This window comes from Tamandua tetradactyla, chromosome 1 (genome assembly GCF_023851605.1).
Source record: "Tamandua tetradactyla isolate mTamTet1 chromosome 1, mTamTet1.pri, whole genome shotgun sequence".
NCBI lineage: Eukaryota > Metazoa > Chordata > Mammalia > Pilosa > Myrmecophagidae > Tamandua > Tamandua tetradactyla.
Genome location: NC_135327.1, coordinates 91,143,850 through 91,158,999, shown reverse-complemented (window position 1 = coordinate 91,158,999; position 15,150 = coordinate 91,143,850). Strand labels below are relative to the sequence as shown.

The window sequence follows — 15,150 nt, the reverse complement described above, 5'->3', positions numbered from 1 at the left end:
CAGGGTTTCTCTCTCAACTGGAAAGGCACATAATGAACACGGCAATGGCTGCTAGCTTTCTCTGCAGGCTTCTTGTTTCAGGAAGCAACCCTGGAGGCATTTTCCTTCTTTATCTCCATAGGTCTCTGGCTGTGCAGGCTCTCCTGTCTCTTGTGGTTCTGAAGCTTTTACCAAAGTGTTTCCTCTTTTAAAGGATTCTAGGAAACTAATAAAGACCCACCTGGAATGGGTGGTGTCACATCTCCCTCTGATCCAAAGAGGGGGTGCCAGGGTAGTTCAGTGGCAGAATTCTCGGCTGCCACGCAGGCAGGGGTTCAACCCCTGACCCATGCACTTCTCCAAAAAACAAACAAACAAACAAAAAAAGCAAACAAGCAAAAATTCAACAAAATGGTGTTGCAACAACGTGATACTCACATGGAAAAAGAATGAAATGTGACCCCTCCATACAGCATACAAAAAAAGAAAAAGAAAGTTAATACCCACAGTTGGTGGTATCACCTCTCTGTGGAGATAATCTAATCAAGTTTCCAACCTACAGCACTGAATAGGGATTAAAAGAAAAGGCTGTCTCCACAAGATGGATCAGGATTAAAACATGGCTTTTCCAGGATAAATAATCCTTTCAAACTGGCATAGTATCTTTTGTATCATTTCCCTTAGGAGTTAGAGGAGTGGATATTTAAGAAGAATGAAGCAGTATTCATCTTTCTTATCCAAGTTAAAACATCTGGAAAAGAAGCAAAAGTATTCATGCAAAACTAAAATGGAAAGTAAAGATCGCTTCCAGCTACCGTTGCCTATTGGAATATATATTTTCAGACTTAAAAGTAAAAAATAACACTAACTATAAATAGTAATTATTATTGTTTATCAGTTGCTGACTGCATATTTAAAAGATGGCCAAGTATTCCTCAAAATAAAACAGCAAGATGGTTAACCCATTAAAAATTGAGGTAAGAGAGACTCAGAAAGTTTAAATAAGTTGCCTAAAACCACACAGCCAATATGAGATGGAAACATAATTTGAATTCAAGTCTGTCTCATTTCAAAGTGCATGCTTTTTCTACCAGAAACTAGTGTAGCTCCAATGGCAGCACATTGGTGCAAACTCACTGCCATTGATTTTATCTCTAGCTTTTCCCTATTTCTATGAGCCAGTCTTGGGCGGTAGAAGGGGACAGTTCTTAAAAGTAAGATTTTTTATGTTGGACCACATTCTGAAATTTATTCCAGTTAAAGCTAGAGGTAATTTTAGTTTAAAGGGCCTATTATTGGTTAAATAGTATAAAATTAAGAAAGAGGTACAAAGCTATTCTATACTTAACTTATAAATAACTCCTATTACTTGAAATTGCCTGAAGTCTCACCAGTCTGGGGGTACAAATTTGGTTACAATAGCATCAGTACCTTAATTTTCATGACTCTTTGAACCTACCTTGGTGACACAAGAACTCTCTGCACATTATGCTTCGTAAGTATTTTTAGGAAGCGTCAGGGATGTCTCACATGTATCTGTGAATGGGTCTGTTTCCATTGTTACTGCTCCTGCCCCACTACTGTCTCGTGGGGGTCACCATTCAGACAAGTCATGTCTCCTCACTTCCTGATCATTATGTTCCTCTGCCGCTTCCTCTGGGCTCCTCCTTGAGCCAGTGTAATGTTCTATTTCTTGCAGAATTTATAGAAACATTCATTTCCATTATGTTGCGTGATCCTGTATCACTCGAGGACTTAGGTAGCATTACTAGGGTTCTGGGTCACACAAAACACCTGGCAGAAGTAGTCTTTCAGCTTCTTTCTACAGCCCACACGCTCCTTAAACCCTAGTCCCAGACTGAGTGATAGGAAAACAAACACGCTATCAACTCCATTTCCCCACCCATAGGCACACATCACATCTGACAGCTCCCCTTCTACCATTTGATTCATTGTTCATTTATTTAACAAATATACATTGAGTACCTCCTACAAACCAGGCACTCTAAGGACTAAAAGAAAACAGATGCCGTGGAGATAAGACAATAGCTAACTAACTACAATAAATAACATACCAGGTGGTGATAGATACTAAGAAGAAACTTTTAAAAGGATAAGGAGTATAAGAAAGGGGCACCACTCATATATATTGTCAGGAAAGTCATTCTGATAAACTTACCTTTGAGAAGGTACCTGAAAGAAGTAAGGGGGCAGGACATTTGCTTATCTAGAGGAAGAGTGTTTCCTGATAAAGAAGATAGCACATTCAAGGCCTTAGATTGGGTGCTTTCCTTCTGTATTCCAGGAATACAAGGAGGCCAGAATGGTTGGCACTAAGCAAATGAAGAAAAGAGTTGATGACCAGGGGTTGGAGAATTATCCAGAGGCCAAATAATTTAGGACTATTTATATCCTTGTAAATACTTAGGCCTTACTCTGTGAACACATGAAAGTAGTTTTTGTGGAGAGGAGTGGCATAGCCTTGGTTCTGTTTTAACAGAACAACTCTGGCTGCTTTGAAGAATAGGCTGTGGAGGAAGGGAATTGGGGAGGGTGGAAGCAAGAAGCCAATTTAGGAGGCTAAAAAATATTTCAAAAGAGGGAGGATGGAAGCTTAGACCACGGTAGTAACAATAGTTATTCAGAGAACTATTGGATACTGAATCTCTTTGGAAGGTAGATACTACAGATTTTACTGATGATTTGATGTGGAATATGAAATAGAGGAAAGTCAATGTGATTGCAGCAAATTTTGACCTAAGCACCTAGGAGGATGAAGTGGCTGTTTATTGAGATGAGAAAAATAATAGAAAGATCATGCTTGGGGGAAGAGATGAGAAATTAAATTTTAGGTGTATTAAGAATCAAATGATTAATAGATATCGAAGAATGTCATATTGAATAGGCAATTGGATCTGCAAGTCTAGATTTCAGGAGTAAGGTCCAGAAATAGATTTATACAATGGGAGTGGTCAGCATATAGATGGTGTTTAAAGCCATGGGGTTGGATGAGCTCACAGAGCAAGTCAGTGAGATAGAAAAGAGGCCAGGAAGTTTCAGAAGAGGCAGCAAAGGAGATGGTGCAGGCTGTGAGGTACAAGGAAAATTGAGAGAGAAGTGTTGACGTATTGTAGAAGTTGAGTGAAGTCAGTGCATCACAGAAGGATTATCAATAGCCATCTACTGATAATTGGGGTACATATGATGAAGAATGAGAGTTGGCCATTGGATTTGGCACTGGAGGTCATTGGCGACCTTGACAAGAGCTATTTCAGAGGAGTGGTGGGAAAGAAAGTCTGACTACTGCTTTCAAGAGTGGAGGAAATGGAGACAGATGAAAGAAACCTATTTTGAGGAGTTGTGAGGAAAAAGAGAACAGTTATTGAAATGGTAGTTGGCAGAAAGATGGAGACAAAGTAGGTTTTCTTTGAGGTGGGTGAGAGCTATTGCACATGGTCTGTAAGTTGATGGGAATGATCTAGTGGCTGAGATGTACTGAGCTGTATGTGATGCCTTTCCCTGGCATTCCTGAAGCAGTGAACAGAGTTTGGAACTCCTTCTGGGGACCTCTCCTCTGGCGTCCTCAAGGTCTCTTCCACTGAAGCATTGCTTACTCAAGCTTATGTTTTATAGAAACCATTTGGACTTCCCCTTTTACTGCGACAAATACTTTCCTTTGTCCCTTCTTTCCATATTAATTTCACTAACTGCAAGAAGTGGGACAGATGTTCTTGATGCTTGTATATATCTTGTGTTTCACAACAGTACTTCATATGGGATTTCCTCTCGTTCACCTCCTGTCCTGTCTTCCAACAAATATGAAGACATTTTAGCTGAATGACCTCCCAGTCTTCTTGGTAATCCTTACATCTCTGGAGTATCATTTGCTCAGGAAACATGGATGACTTACAAGGAAAGCTTAATGGGCATCCTTTAAGTTCTTTTTCTTTTCCCTACCTGAGAACCACCACCAGTGATGGCACAGACGAGCTCTTCTTAGTGATCATAAACTGCACAAGCAAGTAAGCTCAATTCTCAGTATGGGCTCAACTAGATCCATGAACCATCCTATAACCACACCATGAAAGAACATTCAGATCCTCGTTGGGGTCAAACATAGTGCTAAAGTATGACCAAGGTCACATGACTGTGAAGTTCTCTCTTCCAAGGCTCCTGACTCATTCTTAATCCCAGGTGCCACCTTGGAACTCTATATAAGAAAGCCTAAGGAGAATAACTGATTGGTAGCAAACCCACCTGTCAGAGAAAAAAATTAAACATCAGTAATGTCTAACTGTGAGAAAGCATTGTTGATAGACACATATGGTGAATGCATATTTCAACATATAGATTTATATAATAAGTACTTATTTAATAACACATCCAAGCATAACTGTGAGAAAATTAGAATTTCAATAGCGAATAGACAGTTTCTATCAAAGATATGTTTTGTGCCACTATTCGATATTTTGTTAATTCATTTGTCCTTTTATATTTTTAAGTATTTCTTCTCTAAACCCCAAAGAGTTCCCAGAAGAACAAACTTCTCTTTTTCCAGAAGGAATTTATTGTATGATAAGACTTACAAAGTCAAATTCTAAATTTTGTTGTCAATATTATATAAGAAAATGTCGAAGAAAACCCAATCAAATATAATAGCTGTTTCTTTAATGCTTGTTAAATGAGTGCATTTAAAGCAAGAAACTGTGCTTGGTAGAAGGTATGAAGAAAAAGAAAATATGGCTTCTTTTTTCAAGAACGTCACCGTGACTTTCTAGGACTATTAAAATCTGAATATAACCTGTGCTAACTCTTCTACAAAACCCTCTAGCCTTATTCACAAAACCCTTTAGTCCTATCCCCTCCTATTATATTGCTAGCTCTGTATGTTTCCTTGTCCAGTGCTTCCCGTCTTAAGCTTTTTCCTATTTTACTCTCTTCTTGCCCTTCTTTTGTGGCCTGATCCCTATCTTCTCTATAAGGCCAGGACTTAGAGACTCATTCTTACTTCTAAATGCCAGTAACACCCCTTATGTGTTCTACCCACGCATTACTCAGCCTGTGCTGCCTCATATTATTAGGGATATGATCTGTCTCACTAAAAAATTATAAACTCCACTAGGGCAGGAACATGTCTAAACAATCTGATTTTTACAAAGCCTGTCAATGAAAGGATCTTAGTAAAACTTGTTTATAATGAAGATAACGTAGTCAGGTTAGAAAATCTTCACAGAAGAGGTAGAACTTAACCTAGGAATTGAAAGAGAGACGTGGTTTTGAAAGAACAAAGAGGGAAATCAAGAAAATTTCATTTTGTGGAAGCCACTGGGACTTCAACAAAGGCAAAGACATGAGCAGAACACCAGGTGTGTGCAGGAAAGCCCTGGAAGAGCGTTCAGACTAGAGAAATGGTTTCATGCTAGGGAGAAATGGCCGGAATTTTTAAATAGGGTGTGGCCAGATTTTAAAACGGTTTTACAATCCAGAAGGGAGACTTACTTGATGTCATAGGACAGGGATGACAAAGATATGTCATCTCATGTTCTGGCTCAAATTGATAGGTAGTTGTAACTTGGGTCTCCATTGATGTGCTGGTTTGAAATTTATGTACCACAGAAAAGCAATGTTCTTCAAATCCAATCTTTTGGGGGCAGACCTATTGTTGGGTAGGACCTTTTGATTAGGTTGTTTCCATGGAGATGTGACCCCACTTATTCAAGGTGGGTCTTAAGCCTTTTACTGGAGTCCTCTATGAAGAGTATAAAAGAAGTAAGCACAGAGCTCAGAGGCAACACAGAGAGCAGAGATGAAACCAGACACAACGTTTGGAGATGCTAAGCTAAGAGATAAAATCCAGAGTTTGCCCCAGAGCAGCTAAGTGAGGACCCACAGATGCTGACAGAGGAAGCCACAGGAATCGGAGCTGAAAGCAACAAAGCAGGAGCAAGGAACAGTAGACGCCAGCCATGTGCCTTCCCAGCTGACAAAGTGTTCCAGGTGCAGGTGGCTTTTCTTAAAAAATCAAGCTATCTTTCTCTAGATGCCTTAATTTGGACATCTTCACAGGCTTAGAACTGTAAATTTTAACCTAATAAATGCTCTTTGTAAAAGCCAATCCATTTCTGGTATATTGTGTTCCAGCAGCATCAGCAAACTAAAACAGTTGAGGTGGGTTTAGAAGTCATATTTTTGTGCACCTGGAAACAGGGTCATGAATAATTAGTGATAACAATCACAGATATAACACTGGGGAATTGAAACACATGTGCTTCATAGTGAATTGTGAAAGGTATTGGGGAAATGGAATGACAGGTCTCTGTTTATCCTGGCAATGGGAAGAAGGTGCCACATTAGGAAGGTGGTTATTATGAATAAGGATTAAAATAACACGGGCTTAGGCTGGATCAGCAGTGGGAGGGAAAGAAAGGGCCAACAGTATGTCAAAAATTAATAGATATATGGGTAAAGAAGAGCAAAGGATCACAGTTGGCTTAGGTTTTGATCCTGGTTGTCAGGGAGAATATACAAGTCTTTTTCTTCAAAGTGTAAGTGCTAATAATTTGCCTATTGAGATAAATAGATGCTGCTGACTACCTCTAGTAAGGGTTGTGGTTACACAGGAGTTAAATATTCAGAAAGCTGCAAAATGCTATTATTTTAGAGTCCTGTGAAAATGTAATTTGATTAGTCTATTGGACGATATTCCAAAGAACCAAATGTCTTCCATGAATCAGTCAGAAATGCTCAGGAAAACCAAAATAAAAATTGCTTTCTAAGCCAATAAAGGTGCTAATTAGTGCCTTCTGCATATCTAACTACATCTTCTCCAGTAATACATTTTGCAGGGTTAAGTGTGGTGTCTGCTGCTTCAGATGGCAGAAGTCCTAACAGTAGGGAGGGTGGCTGGAAACTCAAGCATATAAAAGGGAAACAGAGCTGGCATTTTAACCCAGGGAATGGGACCTATTGAGTAGAATAGGGAAAAAAACATTTCTCACTTTAATTTTCCTCCAAACTAGCCCTTAGGCAATTTGGGGATATTAGGGCCTCAGAGAAAATATGATATACTGTTTTCCGTCTTCCTCCCCTAATGTTTTTGGAGAATAAAATCTGGTTTTAAAAGCCTGACAATGGTATCCTGGGAGGAAAAAAGAAACAGAGAAAATATCACAGTCAATCAACTGGAGAAGCAAGTGTAGAATGCGGGAGGGCTTTATGGGGCAAATCCCGGTATATCTATAAGGTCCATCCTGATGAAAGGAGCTGTCTGTTTGCCCCACCATGACTTTCCCTAGGACTGAAATTCTTCCTCTGATCAGAAGTAGCAAACTCAGATGCTTTCAGGAACCAGGCAGGTAATCAAAAATGAGTTGAGCTGGGGGAATAGGGACTGTGGTGAATTGGAGAGCACATCTCCAACAGATTGCTGCCCGGAAGAGAACTGGATTGGTGCTGATGGGTCTTCCAAGTTTTAAGGAAAGTCTAGGAATCCCAATGCCTCAGAGAACTGACACATCATGAGCTACCAGCTGTGCGTCTCTGTTCAGGTTCAATATTAAAAACAGGCACAGGGAAGCACGGACCAAACTATTGACAAGACCACCTTAAGCTGCAGGAAGTTTATCTTAAAATTAGCATAATAGGAAGCAAAATGAAGAAAAAGGGCAAAAAAAAAGCTTCCAGTGGGCAAGGAATAATAATTTTACACTGCCTTGTATGAATTTCAAACGCCTGAGTCCAAAAGCTGGAAAGGCTTCAGCAGTCATCAAAAAGTAAGCACATGATAATGCTGTGAAAACACCACATGGTTGACAGGACTTAGAGGACCGGGGAACACGAAATGGCAATCAAGCAGTAAACCAGAGAAATCTTTAATGATTTTATTACCAATTTCTTTAAAATCAGGCTTATATTTTGAATTCCAAAAATATCAATTCCCTTTTGGATTGGTTTTCTTCAAAATCTAGCTTGTATATATATATGTGTGTGTGTGTGTGTGTGTGTGTGTGTGTGTGTGTGTGTGTGTGTGTGTGTGTGTGTGCATGTATGCATTGAATACATGCACGTGTACCTATGCATTTATTGGATGCAAGCAGACATTTGTGTCATTTAAAATAAGATCTAGAAGAAAAAGTCTGAGTCCAACGAAGGAGTTTAAAGCTGGTGTTTGTACACCAATGAGCATAGAATTCTGGAGAGGGGTGCTCAAACATCCCTCCCATCCCCTAATTGTCACTGATGGCTGAAAGTCAGAGAGAGCTGTAGGGGGAAAGCAAAAAGACCATTTCCCCAGCTGTAGAGGTTTCATATATGCTATTGGACTAGAACCAACCCCTCCCACCTGCCCACCACCACCATAACCCAGCCGGGTCCACTTTGCATGGCTTTAGGGACTTCTTTTCCTCTTCCAGGCTGCCCTGGGGTTTTTAGTAACCAAATGGCTCCTGAATAAAAAAAAGCCAGGGCCGTCGGTTGTGGTCCATGGGGTGTGGGTTCTAAATTCACATGGACACTGGAATCTTATATAGATTCTCTAGGTAAAAGAGCAAGATTTTTCTGGATTACTAACTGGATTCTCTGTAGAGCTAAGATTTTTTAAAACTCAGCAAGGCTGTATTAACTCTTCTAGAAATGGATCTTTTCCTCACAAAGCATTTGAGCAATTCACTGCGACCATAATGCCAGGCTCCTGACCCTAGACCATACATATACATTCTAGGAAATCCAAAGGAACAATAGACAGACAGATTGACTGACTGAAGCTGTGGTAAAGGATGCAGAATTGGCTGAATAAGCATCCAAGTGTCATAGAGCTACTGAATGCTTTAGGACAAAGGAGAAGTGGTATTTACAAACTATACAGAATTCTCAGGAGTTTATAAACCATCAGGAATGAAGCCTTCCTTTGTGAGCTATATGCAAAGCCAACTTATTGCTAAACACATTACAACATCAAGTCATTTCAACATGATTGCCTAAATATTATTATACTGTGTTTGCATCATAACAATTAATAACATGGCAAATGGATTTTCTCTCATGTGACAACTTCAATCAACTGGCAGGAGCTTCATGAGTTTGCAAAGCTCTGAGATTGCATTAAGTTCATTGAGCAAGAGTGCTGCAAAACATTGACAATGCCTGTCTAAGTACTGTGTATTGAATAGTTATGTTTTTTAAACTCTGCATACTGGAGTTGCCTCATGGGATAAAGGAAAAGCTAAACGAGAGGACACTTCAACCAAAAAAAGCCCCTAAAACCCAAAGTTTTGAAATGACAGATATAAGGAGCAAAAAAGACTGGAGTCTTTTTTCTAAATTCATTGCTGACTTGTGGCATAAGTTTGAATGAAATGTTTTATTTTAACTTACATGAATATTTGCCACCAGACATTGCATGGGAAGTTTTAAAATGTCACGTAGAATCATAAAAATGCTCATTCACCTTAATATTCTATCATTGGCAGCGGCTCCCTGGAATGTTTTATTAAGCAGTCTGTGTTTTCTTCAAGTTATCAACTTCTGAAGTTTAAAAGCAGACTCCCAAATTACTCTGATTTTCTCAAAAAAAAACTCCCATGAATTTATTCTAAACAAAACATGACAAAGAAGCTTCACCTCAAGTGTTAATTCCAACGGGTTGTTAATAGATTCCCTGATGGTTTTGAAAGCCCATCTATGCTGGATGGGAAAGTAATACAGTTGATTAAGGATGGCTGCTCCTGGAGTGGGATTGGGTCAGTAGCTTAGCAGCTATACATATCCCTCCACTGAATTTAAAATTTTAAAATAGATTCACAGAGTTCCATTTGTTTTGTAGGGCATCATCTTTATCCTGTTTCCTTGTTTGCTCAAAACCTTTCAGGGTTTTCCATATTCTGACACCCACATATAAACTCCTCTTTCTGACTTTCAAACAAGCTGCAAGGCATTCTGTTTAACAGTGTGGAATTATGAAAAGAAACAAAGAAACACAACAGCAAAATAAAATAAGCTGTGGCATCCTATTGGCCATGGGAAATTTATTAACAATCTCATGAAGTCTCAGTTTTCTCCTCTTGAATTAGTAAATAATACCCACTTCATGGATTTGTTGTGAGATAAAGAAACTGTATGCAGGCAACATGCTTAGCACAGAGCCTCTCACAAAGTGTTAAACAAATAGTGCTAAATAGTATTGCTGTAACTAATAATAGAGGTAATCATAAATTCCCAGATCTGCTACTGTGTCATCACTGGCTTATTATTTAACTTTATGAATCTCAGTTTCTTATCTGAAAAGTGAAGGTAGTTCCTAAATTTTAAGGCTGTTGTAAAGATTAGACGGCATAAATGAATGGAAGATGCTAAATAAGTAATGGGTCCTTCATGTATTCTTTTACCTGTACCACTCTTTTTTCCCCAAACTTATTATTCCATGAGAATATGATCTCATTGGGCCAGCCCTATCGCTTTGCTATGCAGTTGCTAAAGGCACCTTCTTTTCTCTTCTTTCACAGAAATACCTCTTTTCCATCCATAAAATTCCACTCATTCTTAAAAATCCAGGACCATTACCACTTCCTCTATAAAACCTCTGCTGACTACATTTGCCACTGACTCCCTCATCACTGAACAAGTACCACACACCTTCAAGTGCTTATCACACAACTTAGCCATTAATTATCTTCTGTCTTGTTCACTACAGAGATGACTTACATCTCATGCCTATACCTCCGTGGATATGGAAATCAATCCCATATTAGTTCATTTGGGGATGAGAAAATCATCCAGGAGACAAAAATAATCAAATCCACCCTCCTTTTTCTGTTGCAGTTTCTTTGCATGAACAAAGAGTGGGTCAAAAGACTGTGAAAGACTACATAAGGTAGGTGACAGAATCAGTGTTATTTCACACCAGTATTTTACAGCCACATCTTTAATAGATGAAATAGATGTGATCTTGGGATCTTGTGAAAGGTCACTGGTTTGTTAAACAAATCATGGTGCCTATAACATTTCCATTAGCATTGAGAGGAAAAGGGGTTCTTTAAATGTCATAAAAGAGTGAGCAAATTAGATCAACAAATGCTGACTTGGAGGGAAATTTAATTAAAACACATACACTAATGGCCTTCTTCTGTAAGTCAACTGTTCATAAAGACTTGTTCACAAACAGCTCCATTCACATTTTCATACTGCCAAGGTTATTGTCATCAGGCTGTTTGCTGGACAATAACGCATACATTTTCCAATGTCACATAGAAAGTAGTGAGAGTTTCTTGATATGAGGACGCGACGCACTCATCTCAGTGGTCACACACAGCAGGATCAGCACCACCTGAAGAACCTCATAGCAATTCATGTTTCTGGGCCCTGCCTCAGACATAACTGCATCAGACAACCTGGAGGTAGGTTTCTGCGAGCCCTTCAGAGGACTCTGATGCTCACTCAGCTTTAAGAACTACTGGCATACACTATGAGCTGTTTGATTTGGGTACTGTGCTTAGATACCCTTGCATTTTCAGGGCCCAGCAGAGAGCCTGGAAAATGGTGAAGATGGAGGTATTTTTTTAAAGAATTGAATCAAATTAAACTACCTAAATCCCATAAGCAGGCAGTACAAACTACAAGAAATAAATGGAAAAATCTTTAGATCATATTGACCAAACAAAGACTAAAATGGAGCATTGGTATTGATTTGGTTAATCTGTGTGATATAATCAAGAAACTTGCATATTTCAGGAATAAAAATTCTTTGTGCCATGTAGAGATTACACTGAAAAGGATGAAAGTTCACAAAATGTTGGCATCAGGGTTCTTTCTTAACACTTGCAGACATGCAAGGTGGTTCTGGATTGGTCTAGAGGTAAATTTTTTTCCCCTTTATTAGGGAAGTTTGGATTTACAAAAGAATCATATATAAAATACAGAATTTCCAAATACCACTCCATAACCAACACCTTGCCTTAGTGTGGAATATTCGTTACAATTGATGAGAGCACATTTTTATAATTGTACTACTATTTAAAGTCCATGATTTAAACTTCCTGAAACTTTTTTAAAATTTTATTCTATTACCATATATCCAACCTAATAGTTCCTCCTTTGACCACATTCAGATAGACATTTCAGTGCTGTTAATCACATTCATAATGCTGTGTTACCATTTGTCTCCATTTTCCTTTTTTCTCACCTGGCATTGCTGCAGTGTGACTGTGGTTGTCAACCTTGTCCCTGGATGCACATTTGAATCACCCAGGGAGCTTGCAAGAAATGTAGATGCCTGGAGCCCAAAGCCAAAGACTCCGATTCTATAGATTTTGAATGAGCCTTCAGCATCCAGGCAATTCTAATAGGCAGTCAGGCCTGAGCACTATTCCTTTAAAGGACACTTCCCTTGACTGCATGGACCTAGATTGTTAGAATAGTGGGATTTTGCTTGGAATTTTTTGCTTTATTCTTGTTTCGCATTTTTGAATGAAATATTTTGTAAGAGAATTTTATGGAGATAAGTTTATCAAGCAAAGAGTCCTGCATAAGAAATGTAAACTCCTGGCTAGTCTATCATACCACTGTTTGAAGTTGTTTGGTCGTTTTCACCAAAGTAGTCAATTTGGAATTCTAGAGGCTTAGGTGAAGGGAAATGGAGACATGAATTTATATAAGACCATAGAGGACACAGAAATTGGACAATTGTGAGGGAAAAGGGCCCTTTTCCAACCTCTCTCTTCTACCTACAGTTTGCCATAAATGCTTTGTTACCCAATCAAAAGCAAAGCAATGGCTCTATTATACTCATGAGTGACCCTTTGACTTGGTGTTAATTTGCCAAGTCATTGTGCTTCATGACTCCTTCTAAGAATGCAGGAAAAATACTAGGAAATTTTCTAGTTAAATTTTCTCTTTATTCAGAGGAGGATATGGCAAACTAGAGGGTAATATGACTACCCTCAGTCTCATAGCTTGATAGAAGCAATGCTGAGATTGAAGCCCTCCCAGCCCTGTTACCTCCCCACCGTGCTCTGAGAGAAGCTCAATCACATCAGCTTCTCTCTCTATTAAGCTGCCAAATTGGTAATTTGCCAAGAGCTTAGAAGGAAAACTTATTTTATAAACTGTAAAACTGATTTATGACATCAAGACGCAAAAAGGAAGGAGAAAGAGAATGGAAGACAATCAGGGGAGAGAGGACGAGAAAGAAAGATATGTGCGTTACATGGTAGAAGATACCCCATGAGTGAATCCAGCTATAAGTGTTAGAATCCATTAAGCTTAATGAAAAATATTTACCAAAGGATATACTTACAACTAATGGAAAACCAAATATTCAGTCAGTACTGTATCACTGCTACTTTGACCAATTCACCACTAAAATGCTATACCATGTTTTAATTTTTGACCCTTAAAGGACTGGTTGTTTTGTCACTCAGAGAAACATATAGCTAGAAGGTGCCACAGAAATCTCTTGAGCAACTGTCTCATTTTGTTGAAGGGGAAAATGAGAGCCAGGACCAGGGACTCACATAGGCTCCCATGGCTTGATGGGAACTTTGATGTGACTACACACAGATTCTCCTGGGTACAAGGCCAGGACTGTATCCGAGTGGCTCTGCCAAATATCAGCTACAAAAATAAGGTGCATCACAGAAACCCAAAATGAAAAGAAAATATGGCAGGCCTAATACAAACTGAGGTGAGGAAATCAGTGAAATGATATCTTCTGCCTCTCTTCAAGGTTCCCAGAAGCTCAACTGTCTGTTAAAAACCAGAGTTTTTATCATTTAGAAACATGCACTTTCTTTGCCTTGTAGAGAGACAATTTGAAAGGAGAGGCAGGACCACCTGTGCTTGACTAAATGTGGACAGGACTAAGGCAAATTCAGCACCCAAGTAGGTTTATTGAAAAAGTCCCTCCATAACCTCATCTCCTTGGGAAGATTGATGTGAGCCTTTTAGTCATTGATAAATTCCAATGTTGTGTCAGCTATCTCTTACATTTAATGAGGCTAGAACTGATCCATGGTATAGCGGAACTATATAAAACTGAATTACAATAGGATTCTATTCTACTTGAAAGAGCTTCAAAATGATTTGCAATGCAGGCTGTTGGAATATTTTTGTGATCGTAGAGGAAATTGCTACCTTTGCATATAGATGGCCCCCCACAGCCCTGGAGACAGTACTTAGTGCCCCTTAGCCCTGCAACATGAAATCCTTCACTAGTATGAGAATTAATGTGGAATCGCTTCAGTGGCTGCTCGCTGTACCTCTTTCATCACATAATTTCAACTTCTTCCTGGAAGTTGGTGCCTAGCAAAACTGTGTTCCTGAAAGGTTCCCCAATGCTTTGCCATCTGTCAGAAGTGAGAGATTCTGTCACCTTTATAATGAGCACTAGCGGGGCCCCTAACACCTACATTCTCACACCTTCTGTAAGGCAGTGCTCTTAAAAAGAGGAACAGCTCTTCGGCTGCACAGCCTCTCTTCTACAAAGGAGTGGCCATTGTGGGATTATTAGAAACTAAGAGAAAATGCAAATGTTAGCTCTGAAAGGAAAAGATTCACAATGACCCCCCAGGGGACTATCTAAATCAACGTATCTCATGATTGTTGTATTTTCCCAACTGTAGATCTCTACATCAGTTTTCAAAAACTCCTGCCCTATCCAGAGGGACCAGTTTCAACTCTTGCCATTCTGCTGCAAGTGTACCACAAAGGTATGTGATTTCCAGGCACTTTTCATCCAGAGAAATCATTCTGTGGAACAATGGATGTCATGAAATTATAAATAGACACTGGAGAAATATTTGTCGAGTGAATGGATGAGAGAATGAATAAAGGATTTCTAAACTCCAACTTGCAAGAGCAAAATAGAGTCAACGAAATTATAAACAAGCTAAACACCTGTCAGTGGAGAAATGGCCAAATAAACTGTGGGCCTCTCTATCTTATAGACTTCTGTACAGTGGTAGAAGGAATAGGTAGAGATATATATCCTACCATAGATCTCCAAGTCATATTTTTAAGGAGAAAGAGCAAGACATAAAAGGATCCATACAGTATATTATTATTTATAAAGCAAACAAGTAAAAATGATAAACATGTGTTTTTGCAGTTACATAAACAAATGTCTGGGAGGATACACCTTAATCTAGCAGGAAAGGAGTTGGGATTTGTAGGGGTAATGAC

The 15,150-nt window shown here is 39.1% G+C and overlaps 1 protein-coding gene across 2 annotated transcripts in view; it reads left to right on the top strand.

The window, feature by feature from the left end:
• Window positions 1-15,150, top strand: part of ITPRID1 (ITPR interacting domain containing 1) — a 148,321-nt gene that overhangs the window by 44,443 nt on the left and 88,728 nt on the right. For both annotated transcript variants that reach the window (XM_077120409.1, XM_077120399.1), the window contains exons 5-6: window positions 10,795-10,846; window positions 14,592-14,678. In XM_077120409.1, coding sequence (XP_076976524.1) covers window positions 10,795-10,846; window positions 14,592-14,678 — 139 coding nt within the window. The remainder of the gene's footprint in view (window positions 1-10,794; window positions 10,847-14,591; window positions 14,679-15,150) is intronic.